General features: G+C 37.4%; 1 protein-coding gene across 1 annotated transcript in view; it reads right to left on the bottom strand.

Moving 5' to 3' along the window:
* The window catches only part of LOC137890831 (uncharacterized), a 41,454-nt gene extending 27,666 nt beyond the window's left edge, over nucleotides 1-13,788 (bottom strand). Inside the window, exons 1-17 of the mRNA XM_068735077.1 lie at nucleotides 13,647-13,788; nucleotides 12,195-12,242; nucleotides 11,196-11,464; nucleotides 10,204-10,492; nucleotides 9,145-9,188; nucleotides 7,945-8,233; nucleotides 7,573-7,613; nucleotides 7,128-7,413; nucleotides 6,053-6,138; nucleotides 5,221-5,506; nucleotides 4,564-4,607; nucleotides 4,408-4,481; nucleotides 4,079-4,293; nucleotides 3,702-3,952; nucleotides 3,441-3,569; nucleotides 3,047-3,182; nucleotides 2,878-2,907 (exon numbers count right to left, since the gene is read on the bottom strand). Of these exons, the coding sequence (XP_068591178.1) occupies nucleotides 2,878-2,907; nucleotides 3,047-3,182; nucleotides 3,441-3,569; nucleotides 3,702-3,952; nucleotides 4,079-4,293; nucleotides 4,408-4,481; nucleotides 4,564-4,607; nucleotides 5,221-5,506; nucleotides 6,053-6,138; nucleotides 7,128-7,413; nucleotides 7,573-7,613; nucleotides 7,945-8,233; nucleotides 9,145-9,188; nucleotides 10,204-10,492; nucleotides 11,196-11,464; nucleotides 12,195-12,204 (2,479 nt within the window). The 5' untranslated portion in view covers nucleotides 12,205-12,242; nucleotides 13,647-13,788. The remainder of the gene's footprint in view (nucleotides 1-2,877; nucleotides 2,908-3,046; nucleotides 3,183-3,440; nucleotides 3,570-3,701; nucleotides 3,953-4,078; nucleotides 4,294-4,407; nucleotides 4,482-4,563; nucleotides 4,608-5,220; nucleotides 5,507-6,052; nucleotides 6,139-7,127; nucleotides 7,414-7,572; nucleotides 7,614-7,944; nucleotides 8,234-9,144; nucleotides 9,189-10,203; nucleotides 10,493-11,195; nucleotides 11,465-12,194; nucleotides 12,243-13,646) is intronic.
* Between the last annotated feature and the right edge of the window lie 7 nt (nucleotides 13,789-13,795).

Below are 13,795 nucleotides of genomic sequence, written 5' to 3' on the forward strand. Positions count from 1 at the left end.
ACACACACACACACACACACACACACACACACACACACACACACACACACACACACACACACACACACACACACACACACACACACACACACACCTCAATCCCCTTCTTGGCTTTCATGGCAACCCACCAGGGAACCCTTCCCTTCACAGTAATGAAGAAACTAACCTGGTGGAAGAAACATGTCACCCAGTGCAACGATGGGACTCATTTACGTGTTTTTAATAGTGTTACAATGAAGCTCTGTGCCACAGAATGATAAGAAGACGAGGCTTTGGATACACAGACAATAATAGTCGTTCACTTTTTTCTTTTCATGGGGTTAATTGAGTGTTAAGAGAAATATAGAATATTGGCAAATGTGCAAAAGAATATAACAAAGGCTCATCTAGTTCCGACCCACAGACAGAAACTAAAAGCTGCAAAGCTTGTGGTCAACATGTGATGCACCAATAACACAAAGCTGGAACCTCTGGCCTGCTTACACTCCACTGAATGGAGTGTTGTTCATGCTGCAGCCACAGACGTGGTTTAGTAGCCGACAGGAAAGTACACAATTGCTTTAAAAAAATATTTTTAGTAGCACATAAGACTAACCCAAATACCTTTGTACCTTTGCAACAGACTGTAAGGCATTATAAATGATCATTTAGTGGTGATGGAAATTTAAAACAGCATATTAGTATTTGATTCCTGCTGTTTTTAGGTCACAAGGGGTTTGGAGTATGAGTTAAATTTTCAGAGTTATTCCCATTATTACCCAAGATTGAGACTCTGTCAGTGTTTCAGTTAATTTCATGAAGATACAAAAACATGTTTAATTCAAAAGAGGAATAAAAAAACATAATTTTGCATTGACTGTTAATTGTAAAAATAAAATAAGTGTTTTGCAGATCACAAACCTGGGGAACATCCCAAGTCTCTTAATTGCATCCCGGTTCCCTCACTTTCGTCTTAGTCCCTCCCACCAGGGATACGTGGAGAGAGGAAACGAGGAAATATGTTTTAAGAGAAAAGAGACTTTCCTCTGAAGCGTCACATGAAGCGATGTCTGTTTCTGACGACGGCGACTCTGATCACAGCTGGATCAGATGTCAGTCGGCTTTAACAGCTGGAGAGACTTTTGAGAAGTGTGTGTCTGTACACATGATGACTGTACTTAATAATAGGAACTAATAATACTAATAACTAATATAGACACAGTCATTATCACTGCCAGAGTAGAGGCGTTTTCTCTCTGTAGCCTGTACCTCTTTAACAAACTGCATTGAGCATTTATACACAGTCTGTGGTATTTATACTGTGTTCTGTGGTAGTTATACTGTGTTCTGTGTCATGTTTTTAAGCGCAGGACCGAATAAAGGCGGAATGCGTTTGTCTTATTTATGAATTATTCTGTACGTTTTGAAATTCAGATGGTGAAGTCATTATTAATTAACCCAGAATATGATTATGGTTTCTCTTGAACACTGGAATGAATGTATTAGGCTCCATGTTTCAGGTTAAATTAAATGATATAACTCATCAAACCAGACACTCAGGGATGATCAGCCTCACGTGACTAGTAAAAAATAAATACCCACAATTATACATCATATTTTTTGTCATTTTCATGGTAACGTCATATGTTGCAGCAAAGTGCTGTCCCATTCGTATTTACACCATTCCAAGCCCTCACAGTCTGTCACACTCAACCACTTACCAGGTGACGTCAGTAAGTCCTTGAGGGTTCAGGGTTTGAGGCTTTAGGGGGGACATTGGGATTGGGCCATTCACCTTTGGCAAAGTCTGCATCTAATGCTGACTTACGGAAAGGGTTCCTAAAGGGCTCAAAATGTCTGCCAGAGAGCCCTCAAACACTGTGACAGTGGGACAGCCCTAAACCCTCACGGACTTTACGGCAGAGCGCCTCAAAGTGTGTGAGTCCGTAAGGGTGGAGATTGGGATTGGGCCAGTGACGCTGCTGCTCGCACACATTCACGAACGTACTAACATACGGAAATTTAAAAAAAAACAGCCACAATCGCCTTCAAAATAAAAGCAAAGCAGCTGTATTCCGTACACTTATTTACTCATTTACTTAATTTCCCATTGACGTTCTGCGACATCTAAAGGGCTGGGTATGACCCGGGGGCCATACAATGCCCAGGTCTACTCTAAAGTCATAGTTTTGGTTGTTTTCCAAAGGCAAAATGTAAATTCAAACTAATTTGAGAAATGTAATTTTTTTTTGACAAGCCACATTAACGAGTACAGGCTCAGCAGGACGTTGTTTTGTTACCGTCAGGTAATACGTCTTAATGCTGCAAAGGCTTAAAGATTATCCATATTTTTGCTGTATAATAAATCCAGTGATTTTGGCCGATTTGATAATTTGCCACTACAATGTGCAGATACCGGGAATGCAGGTGGGATGATATTGATGACCTTAAAGGTGGAGTCCATTATTCTGGAGAAAGAGTGTTGAGATTTGACACCAACACCCAAACAAATACACTCCTCTGGTCAGTGCTCCTTCAGAACTGCCCTCTCACTCCCACTGCCTTCATCTTAATACATCCATGGCCTTTCCCCTGTCATGTGCTCACACAAGAACAAGTTGGCTGGAACAGTGTCGTGTGATTTGGCCCGAGCCATTTAGTTTGTTTCCTGTTTACAGAGCCATGGCGCACAATTGAATTGGAATCGCACCTTTAAGTAACTTGATTACTTTAAATGCATGTATATACATGCAGCAGGTTAATCATCAGATTTCTCCCCGACCTTCTTGATAGAAGACACTGTGTCTGTCTCAGCAGACTGATGGACAGAGTAGAGCTTTTACACTCTGCTATGAAAAGTGCACTTCCTCCTTATACGAATCATTAGAATTGTCTTACCTTGTGAATGAACAGTGCTTTGGTAGTCGTCTGAAAATAACATGCAGAGATAAATTAAATATACATGTAGCTGATTTACTGCCTTTATCTTACATGATGTATATTCAATAAAATGAAAGTGGTACTTATGCAGTGGAGATAAATTATTGTGATATTATCTTAAACTGACCTTTTCGAACTGCACAGGTCCATACCGGTTGACGCTCATTTTCTTTTGTGAGCTGGAGCTTAAAGTTTGTGTCTGGATTTTCAATGAACACTTCGAAGAAATTTGGGTCTGTGCTATCGTACCTGAGCATTAAATTCTGTGAAGGAAAGAAAAATAAAAAAGGGAAATAAGTTAGACTTTGGGTTAAAGTTCACCAGAATATCTTTCCGACCTTTTTTCTCATGATTTTCAAATAAAAATATTGTGCTCGTAATTTCACTTACATCAAAGAGACAGTGACAAACATATGAATATGAATGCTGCATATTGCCAAATATTATACTCTTATTATAATATCCAACTAATGTTGAAACCACACTTCACTTTAGAAATTGAGGAGCAGTTCAAAACATACCTCAGGATAAATTTCTGTACCGTCCAAATCTGTGGTTAAGATGAAACTATTATTCATTTTCAGAGACTTCTCTGGATGTGACTTTGGGATTACTCTGTATCCGTAGGATTCATTTCTCTTGTCCAATTCCTGTGAACAAAAACAAACCTTTTCAACACAAAGTTGCTACAAGGTTAAAGCAGCCAATATTGTAATCTGTGTTGTGTATTTATCAAGCTAAATCTGATTATTATTGGTATTGACAGTAAGATATGAAATTACCTGTTGTAGACCAGGATCTTGTGGGATCACATAAACATGGAGTGTGAGGAATGCTTTGTTGGTTTTGTATATTAACACTTTACAGTTTACCACAAAGGAAAAGCCGTATCTCACGAGGACCATTTTTAGAGAGAAAACTGGTTCACACAGCTTGACATGGGACGATGTGACCTCAGACACTTTTTCCACATGATCTCCACAGTCATCTATGTGCAGGACTGCAAACCTGTCTAATATCGCAGGGTTGTCTTCTGTACAAAATAAAAGCACAGACAATTAGTGAGGAGAAATGCACTGCATCAGTTTTTGTAAAACATGCTGTCTGAAATATAAAAAGTCAGTTCATTCTATGTTAATATTTCTTCATGTCCACTTACCTATGCAGATCCAGTGTGGCAGGTGCACTTCATCTAACTTCCCAGCAAGGACTGTGATGTTCATTAGGGGACCTGCAGCCATGTATTGCATGCTGTTGATCCTCTCCATGTGTTCCTCCACAGAGCTAAACTGGTACTTAAAGCGGACCTTTCCCTTACAGATCCAGCGCAAGCCAGAGACGCTGCATTCAAAGTGTCCTGCTTCAGACTGTAGGCTGAGTCATGAAAAAGAAAACGAGTGAGTGTGAAAAGTATTGCCACTATAATTCTCATATTGCATTGGTTTCCCTCCAGCTCCAGTTTGCAGTAGTTAGGACGTTATATTTTACCTGTAAGTTGGAGCCTCATCTGCACCTGTACTGTTCACTTCAGGTTCAAGTTTAGTCCAGTCACTGGAGTCCTTCTGCAGAGAGCAATCACTTAAAACAATGTTTCTTTTTGCAACATACCATAAATGAAACAATAAAATAAATGGAAGGACTTACAATGATGCTTCCACAACCTTCAAGCTCTAAACTTCCTGAAGGCCCTTGTGAAGACACAGATTTTAAAAAAATTATGTTATGTGACGTACTCGACTACATCTGTCATTTTGGGTAGTTTTTCCTCACTTTGATCGTTGACATTGTGAGTGAACATTAATTATGAGACTTAGTTTATAGTTTGGCTATTGGTCCCTGTTCTCAGGGTGGTGCACCGTTTTTATTAATAATTATTGATCCTATTGACATCAATAGAATTATTGATTCTATTTAGCTTTCATATTTGCTGATAACCAAACACGCTCCTGATAGATCCCAACAAATATTAGGCTATAATATTAACTACCGGTTTGTAACCGGTACAACAATGTTTTATCCACTTCGCCTCTCCTCTGATCCGTGTTGTATGTCGAGGCTGCTCCGCTGCACTCAAGACCAAAGTGGTGTCCTGCTGCAGAATTAATGAAGGGCAAACACTGATTTGTGTAGAATGGATAGACATCCAAAATTCAAAGAGCAGAGGAGCAGAATTGCTTGTTGACCCGCGATGAGAAATGGCTTCAAACCCCCTCATCTGTGATCAGATTGGCGGATTCTGCTTCCAGCAATCTTATTTCCGGCAAATAAGAAAAAAAGGACCGATTTTTCCTCACAACTTACCTTTGGATCCTGAGCTGAAGTCTGACAACCTCTTCACCAGATCCCTCCTGTTCATCTCCATTAAAACGTCACTGGTCACCTCCACAGACTGCTGCTTGTAGATCTCCATCATCAGCTCCACTATTTCATGTCTGTCTGCCGTCTCCATTCTCTGTCTTGACATTCTTGGGAGGCCTTTCTTCATTCTAGTGCGCTGCAGGACGTGCTTGAATTGCTCAAGCTCCCCGTAACTTAGATCTTCTAGTGTTTCCAAAAGCTTCTCCTGAACTGATGTCATGGTTACATCCTGATGATTAAAAGTAATGAGAGTACATTCATGTAATATCTCCACTGTAGTGATGAAAAATGTAATTCCTTGTCAGTGTTTTTGGCGTATCGTAAAGATGTAATAAGATTTATGGTATTTTTCTGCATCATCACTCAATGCAATGATACACTAATATCTGTTCTATTGTTTGTTTTACCTCGTTTTCTTTACAAATATAAAGTATTGTATGTGTATTTATTTGTTTAGCAAATCAAAGCAAAAGATGATTCCCTTCATCCTTCAACCCTTTAACTCCAGTAAACTGATTACTACCATCTGATCTAACACAACATCTGGTTTCTGTTACAGTGGCTCAAAGGAACTGTTCTCTACTTGACATTTAGCATTTCTATCTTAACATCAATGGTGGATAACATTATTACTTAAGAGCTCAATCTTAACGCCGTGAGAACCAATTTAAAACACTTGGTTTGGTTTGAATCATCATTTATAATGTTCAAGAACAGGATGGTTTTCAATCTGCATCTATTGAATGAAAGCTGTGATGTGTAAAGTCAGACTCACGCTTTCTGACAGTGAAGGTTGATGTTCATCCACAGAGTGTTCTTTTGAGGGGTAAAGCCATTTAAAATGATTCTGGCGAATAAAACCTAATTAAACATAGAGAGTAAGATTGACTTTAATGGAGCGCAGATGCTTCAAAAGGGAATAAAACAGATTCACTACAGAATGACAAAAGCCCTGCAACAAATACTGAACTCATTAAAAGGTATAACATGCAGCAATTTCCCAAAAGACAATGTATAGACTGATACAATAAAAATCCCAAAAGACAGTCCCTCTCAAGGTCTCTTCATTCACTCTCTAGCTCGCTCGACCACTGCTGTGGTCTCTCTCTCTCTCTCTCTCTCTCTCTCTCTCTCTCTCTCTCTCTCTCTCTCTCTCTCTCTCTCGTTGAGCTGGAGGGCCGAATTTTGAATGTTGTGTTTACAAACAGTGTGACTGCATATTATACCTTTAAACTTTCAATTTTGAGACACATGATTATGTCACGATTAGGGATGGGTATCGTTTGGGTTTTTTCCGATACCGGTGATAAAACGATACTTTTAAAACGATGCCGGTGCTAAACGGTGCCTGAACCGATACTTTAAAAAAACAAACACACAAAACGATGATTGACGACATTAAAGAAAGGCTTTTTGTTATTGCCAAGGCAATTTGTTTTCTTCAAATTGAACAATATATTAACTGTTTGAAGTATACTATAAATATAAATAAATACAAAACACTTGGCTTCAAACTACAGCTTCAAACTTTTTAACTTCAAACTATGAACAATATATTAACTGTTAACAACAGTTTACAGTATACTTAAATAAATATAAATAAACTTCAGCAATTCTTTTGCAGAAATATGAGCATATTTGCCTTGGCACCGAAAGGCACCGAAAGGAAGCAGCGAACGTTTTTCAGTCGACTCAGGCACCGAAAGGAAGCACCGAAATCTGCGTTGCGTTTCGGTCCGGTTGGCACCGGTTGTATAGGAACCGGTTTCATATAGGAACCATATTGGCACCGGTTTTCGGTACCCAACCCTAGTCACGATTATGTCATGTGTTCTTTATCTTTGTCTTACCTTTGAGTCCTGAGCTGCTCTCTGACCACCTCCACATTAGATCAGTTCTGTTCATTTTCTTAACAACCTCCGTGGTTAAATCCACAGACTGATGGCCGTAGAGCTGCATCATCAGATCCACTGTTTCTTTACTGTCTGCTGTTTGTATCAACATTGATGAAATGTCTGGGAGGTTCTTCTGTGAGACGATCAACTGCAGGAACTCCTGGAATTTCTTTAACTCTGAATAATCTAAATCATTCAAGGTTTCCAAAAGCATCTGTTTAACAGCTACTTTTGTTGCTACCTGAAAATAATCAATACATTCATAAAATACATAAATAAGTAAATCATGAATTTGGGTTTTATCATTTTTTTAAATGTTAAACATGACAACATGTTTTAAGCAGCATTGGTGGAATAAAATCTGTGTTGTATGAAGTCAGACAGATGTGACATTACTCACTCTCTGGATCAGTGCAGATCTGTGTTCATCAAAGCGTTTCTCTGAGGAGAAAAGTAGTAAAAGTCATGAGTGATTGATCTAATGTCTGACAATAAATATTGTTAACAGGCAACATTGCTTTTTAGAAAATCTACACAACACAATATTACACTTAAACCACCACAATAATCATTGTTGTCTCCTCTCCCAACATATTTTCCATACTTCATATCAGTCATACAATATATTTTGTACACAAGATGATGTCTTTTCTCTACATTATCAATCATATTATTCATAATGAAAAGACAAGAAGCTTATGACACAACTTATGACATACGTGTGAAGTAGCAGTTTCATGGTTTTAAGATGTTTTTGTCTTTGTTGTCTTACTTTTGGGTCCTGAGCTGCTGTGTGACAACCTCTGCACCAGATCAGTCCGGTTCATCTCCTTTAAAACCTCCTTGGTCTTGTTCACAGAATGTTGTCCGTAGATCAGCACCATAAAAAACACCATGTTCTGATTGTCTGTTACCTCTAACAGCATCAATTTGATGTCTGAGGAGCGTCTGTTGAAGTCAGTTTGACTCCAGAGAACATCTGTGAACTTCTCAAGCTCCTTGTCACTCAAACCAGCCAGCGTTTCCAAAAGCAGCTCTATAACAGACGCCATCGTTTCCACCTGACATATTCAAAGGAAATGTTCATGAGGCAAAAGTGCAAAAAAATCTTCTGTTCACATTTCACAAGGTAATGATATGATTGATAATATTTGTCCAATTCATCTCACACACACTCCCCGTTCAGTTCTGAAAAAACCTTCTTCTGAAAAATTAAGTTGGTTTTGTTCATTTATAATATTTAAGGTGAGGATCAGTTTGAATCTACATCTATTGAATAAAAGCTGTATTGGGTAAAGTAGCGCTGCAACTTATTATTATTTGCATATGTTAATGACTTGCAATTTTTATTTTTCAATATACAAAACAATCAGTGTACAACTATCTACAAATACATCTGATGTCCTTCTCCATTGCTCCCTCCCAACTCTGTGCAACTCCAAGAACAACATTTCAATCAATCAATAATGTGCCTTCATAGAAATAAAATTAAGAACAATAAATAAAATAACATAACTACATTAATCCTTTTAAGAACATAATATAAAATCCACCTGGAGTACTTGAGATTCATCAGCTTCCTACTTACCCTTACTCCTGTGCACTCATTTCAGTTAACTATCATTCTTATCATTGATGAATGTGACGATTATTTTCTAAATTGATCGATTCATTGTTTGGTCTATAAAATGTCAGAAAATGGTTAAAGATCTCAATTCCCTAAAGTCCACGTTGACATCTTTAAAAGTCTTGTTTTGTCTGACTCAACAGCCCAAACCCCAAAATATTCAGTTTACAATGATGCAGAACAGAGAAAAGATCTTCTCAACAATATTTGACATTTTTGCTAAACCAAAAGTACTTAAACGATTAAGAGATTGTCAAAATAGTTGTGATTTATTTTCTGTTGATCAACTGATTGATGAAATGTTTCAGCTTTAGTTTAAAGTCAGACAGATGTGACATTACTCACTTTCTGGATCAGTCCAGGCCAATGTTCATCCACAGTGTGTTTCTCTGAGGAGAAAAGAAATATAGATGATTGATTTAACACCAGGCTTTATAATAACACACCGTCAGACTACAAGAACTATAATGTTGAGGATTGATTGCATAATGAACAGAAAATCTGCAGTATACCATAATAAAAATAAACTGCCTTCTTATTTGCTAGACTGAAATGTAAATTAAAGTAACTACATGGCTTTGAGGAATCATTTTTCTTCAAGTTCAATGAATAATATTCAACAGATTCATGTGAAATTATGGAGACAACATTAACCAAATTCATATTAGTTTATATACAATACAGGACTGGTAATAATCAAATCAAAATATTTGGCAAATTTAAAGGACCAAAAAACAAAGAAGATCATGTGTCCCAATAAAGAAAAATGTTTTTAAACAATAGAAAATGTCATCACTTCATCATTTTACCCTATCATCATAATTAGCATATGAATTCTTGAGTTATGTCCAAAAACGTGTTTCATGAGGTCAGAGTGACCTTTGACCACCAACATCTAATCACTTCATCCTTGAGTCCAGGTGGACGTTTGTGCCAAATTTGAAGAGATTCCCTCCAGGCGTTCCTGAGATATCACGTTCACCACAATGGACCAGATGGAAGTACGTATGGACAACCCGAAAACATAAAGCCTCCGCCCACGGCCACAAGTCAACAGACTCATTAACCCCTCAGAACATCTTTACTTTGAAGATGAAATCCAAAACATTCACCTCTGAAGTAATATTTGTCTAATTTAACATGTGGTCTTTATTTTGTATGCACAAGTATATTTAATTAGTTAAACTAGACGCTTCAAAAAGACAACGAACAACTAACTCTGTGAAGCTTATAAAGTTCAGTTTTTGTTGAGAATGTGTTTGAGAGCTGTTCTTTCAACTCTTTGCTAGTTTTGCTGTCATGGCGGGCCTATATGGTGTTGTTGCATTGCTTTATACTAGAAGCTGCTGTATTTGTAACCATGCATATTAAATATCATTAATGTGACCGTTATCTTTATCTTACCTTTGGGTTCTGAGCTGGTCTCTGACAGCCTCTGCACCAGATCAGTCCTGTTCATGTCCATGAAAACCTCCTTGGTCACCTCCACAGACTGTTGATTCCATATCTGCACCATCACATCCACCAGGTGGTCTGTCCTGTCTGCCCAATCCAGTTTTCTCCATGAGTTGTGTGGAAGACCCCAGAGGAGGAAGTTGAACTGCAGCAACCACTTGAATTTCTTTAACTCCTTGGAGCTCAAATCATTGAGAGTTTCCAAAAGCAGCTCTTTAGCAGTCGTCATTGTTTCCACCTGGAAAATTCCAATTATATGTTCATAAAGGAAACATGTTGATGAGAACCAGTGTTCTGTAAAGGAGAAGCTTGAATTCCTCCATACAGAGCATGATGGGTCATTGAATGGTTTACATGTAAAATGATGTGAATCATAGGCTCTGACTTTCAGACACCAGGTCAACTCAGTGGAACACTTATGGGAGATTTTGGACTGAAGTTTAGGCAGCGCTCTAAACCAACATCATCAAAACAGAAAATGAATGCATGTCATGAGGTGGTGCTCATCTCTCCAGCAGAGTTCCAGATAATTTATGATGTTTTGCAATATGCCGATTTTCAGTTATGCAGCAAAAGTAGTTTGAGAAGTTTCTATCGATGTTTTCTTGACTCTGTTGAAATCCGTTGTGACGTATGTGAATGTGACTACAGCTGCTGTCCTTCAGAAGGGAACACGCTGTAAACTGTTCAGAGCTGCGCTTTTTAGGCCGACAGGAGACGAGTCAATCACATTTTCTAGTGGAGGATTCCTTTAGGGATTTTAGAAATAGCACCCAAAGTTTGACTTGTATTCAAAAAATATGTGTTATATCACATTCACTTCAAATTTGATTCTCAATTGTATTTACCTATTGAGTCTCAAACACTGTGACTATATGAGAGGTTCCACCTGTGACATCCACACTTCTTAAAATGCTTTATATCACTAAGGATTTACTCACTGGCACTTCTGTTCTCCTGAGCTCATCGATTAGATATCGCTCATGTTCATTCAGGATTCTGCAGAACATCGCTTTTCCTTGATCTCCGCTGGAATCCAAAGGCCCACTAAAGAGCGCCGCCATCTTCTCCTGAGAGGTAGGCAGAGCCTGGATTTCATCATAACTATCTCGTTGGATGATGTTTTCGTGGAGGAGCTCATACAAAATGGGTGCAATGTTGCTCACTCTCTTGATCAGATTGACTTGATGTTTTTCCACAAAGTGCTCCCCTGAGGAAACAGAGAAAATACATTTCTTTAGAAGAGAAGTTTCATTACAAGATGCTTTAAAACTCCTACTTATATCATTCAAAGTGTAGATAACTGACATTCTTCATATACAAAAACACAAACAAACAAGAAAAGGTATTAAGATTCTGTAACAGTGATTTCTATAGTTCAGTTGTTTGTGTATTGCATTCATTGAAGCATTTTAACTGCATGCGTGAAACACAAACATCACACATACAACTGTGTTTTAGAGCAATAGTGACTCAAGTGTTCATTTTGATGTTTCAATTTTGTCTGTGACACTCAGCCCCAAGCCTTTGTGTTCTTATTGGAGATGTAAATCAAATACATAGTTTAATTTCTTAAAAAGGCTAAAGAAGTCCTAAAACAGCTGGGCACTGTAGTTCTTTTTGCCAACCTTAGTGAAACAGGAGTAAATATTACATTTACAGTTTTATTACATTTAGTTATTGACTATTTTCAGCTGCAGAATTGATGCATTACTGAGTAAAATCAAATCAAATCTAAAAACTGAACTGCTGATCTGCAAAATCTTGTTTTGGCAAAGTTTATACATTTTTAAGAACACATTTCGTTCCTTTAGACACTGAATGTGTTTTGTTACCACATTTGTTCAATAAGTTGCACGTTCTTTTCTTTTATGTCGTAGACAACCTGAACTCGGTGAGTAACAGTGAGATGACTGTGTACATAATATCTGTGCACCTACCTTCTGCCATTGTGTTCACATCAGTTGCTGCTACTGAGGATGAAGTAGCTGTAAAAATAAAAGGTACAATTAAGACTTCAGAACAATATATTGTTCTTAGACTTTGTGCATACCTCTGTCGTCTCATATCCATATAATAATAATAATAATAATAATAATAATAATAACTTTATTTACATGGCACCTTTAAGAACAGAGTATACACCACACACTGGGAGGCTCAGTTAAATGACAAATCCAAATGTTCAGCCCAAGGAAAGAAATCAATACAAAAATGTCCATGAAGGAATTCTTCAATCTTAAACAGCTTATAAAGGCCCATGCAGAAATAAGCTGCAAGAGAAGTGCATCGCATAAAATGAGCTTCTGATTCACAGCTTTGATCCATTAAAGAGGTACAAAGGCAAAGCAGCATGTGGTCATATTTAAAGCTACAATACAGTATTAATTCAGCCTGACACAGCTGCTTATGTCAGACAGGGAAACACAGTGATTGAGGTACAGTATGACTAAAAGTAATGATTATTTTCATTATGGATTGATCTGCTGATTATTTTTTGATTAATCAATTACCTGTTTAGTTTAAAATATGTCAGAAAACAGTGAAAAATGACCATCACCGAGGGCGCAAAGTGAGTCCACAACCCAAAGTTATTTATTCTCCAGTAATATTCTACAGTCTATGGTAATATTACAGAGAAAAGCAGCAAATCCTTAAATCAGACAATGTTTGTCATTTCTGCTTGACAAATGACTTAAACAATGATTATTAAAATACTTAAAAATTCAATTTTCTATCTGCTTTTCAATTAACTAATTACATTATACAGATTATGTCGGCTTTAAAGCCCAGGAAAAACAATCTATGAAGAAATAGTTAGATAGTAGAATTAGTTGCATTTCCTAAGAGCTATATAATGTTTCCCAGATATAATTTATTGACTAGATATACTAAACTATATCGGGAATCCTAACAGTCCTACCATCAGTGCTGAAAGAGGAACTCAGATCTTTAACTTAAGTAAAAATAGTAATACCATTGAAATACTGTTACAAGTAAAAGTACATAAGTACCAAAGTAAAAGTACTATTACAGGCTATTTCACTGTATGATAAGTATTGATGCATTATTGTGTACATCACTTTCATGTTGCAGCAGATAAAGATGGAGGTAATGTTAACTACTACGTATGGGTGGCTTAATTCATGATAATACACATTTCATCTCTCTCGTGGTCTTTACCGTTATTCTAGGTTCTGTTTCACTAAAATGGCTTGTCAAAGCATTTTAGATCATTGTGTTAGTTACTGTATCATTAGTATATTTAGTTATTAATTAGCTAAGATAACTGTGTTTTTCACACATTAGCGTCAAAGTTTAAGCTCGACACAAAGTTAAACCTATGAAAGTGAAAGTAAGAAAAAAAGGATGTCAAATGCTGTTTTACAAACCTTTTTAAAACAGCTTGTAGCTTCAGCTGTCAGAGTCCGTCCATTTTATCTAATGGCTGCAAATAGTTCTTCGTATAGTTGACAGGACTTTAGTAGAAGTCTGCTCCTCTCTCGAATAGCGTTTCCTCTTTACCTGACGTTTCCTGTAC

Source organism: Cebidichthys violaceus, unplaced genomic scaffold, assembly GCF_023349555.1.
Source record: "Cebidichthys violaceus isolate CVI_PGR_0920_01 unplaced genomic scaffold, fCebVio1.0.p SCAF_7, whole genome shotgun sequence".
NCBI classification, from domain to species: Eukaryota; Metazoa; Chordata; class Actinopteri; order Perciformes; family Stichaeidae; genus Cebidichthys; species Cebidichthys violaceus.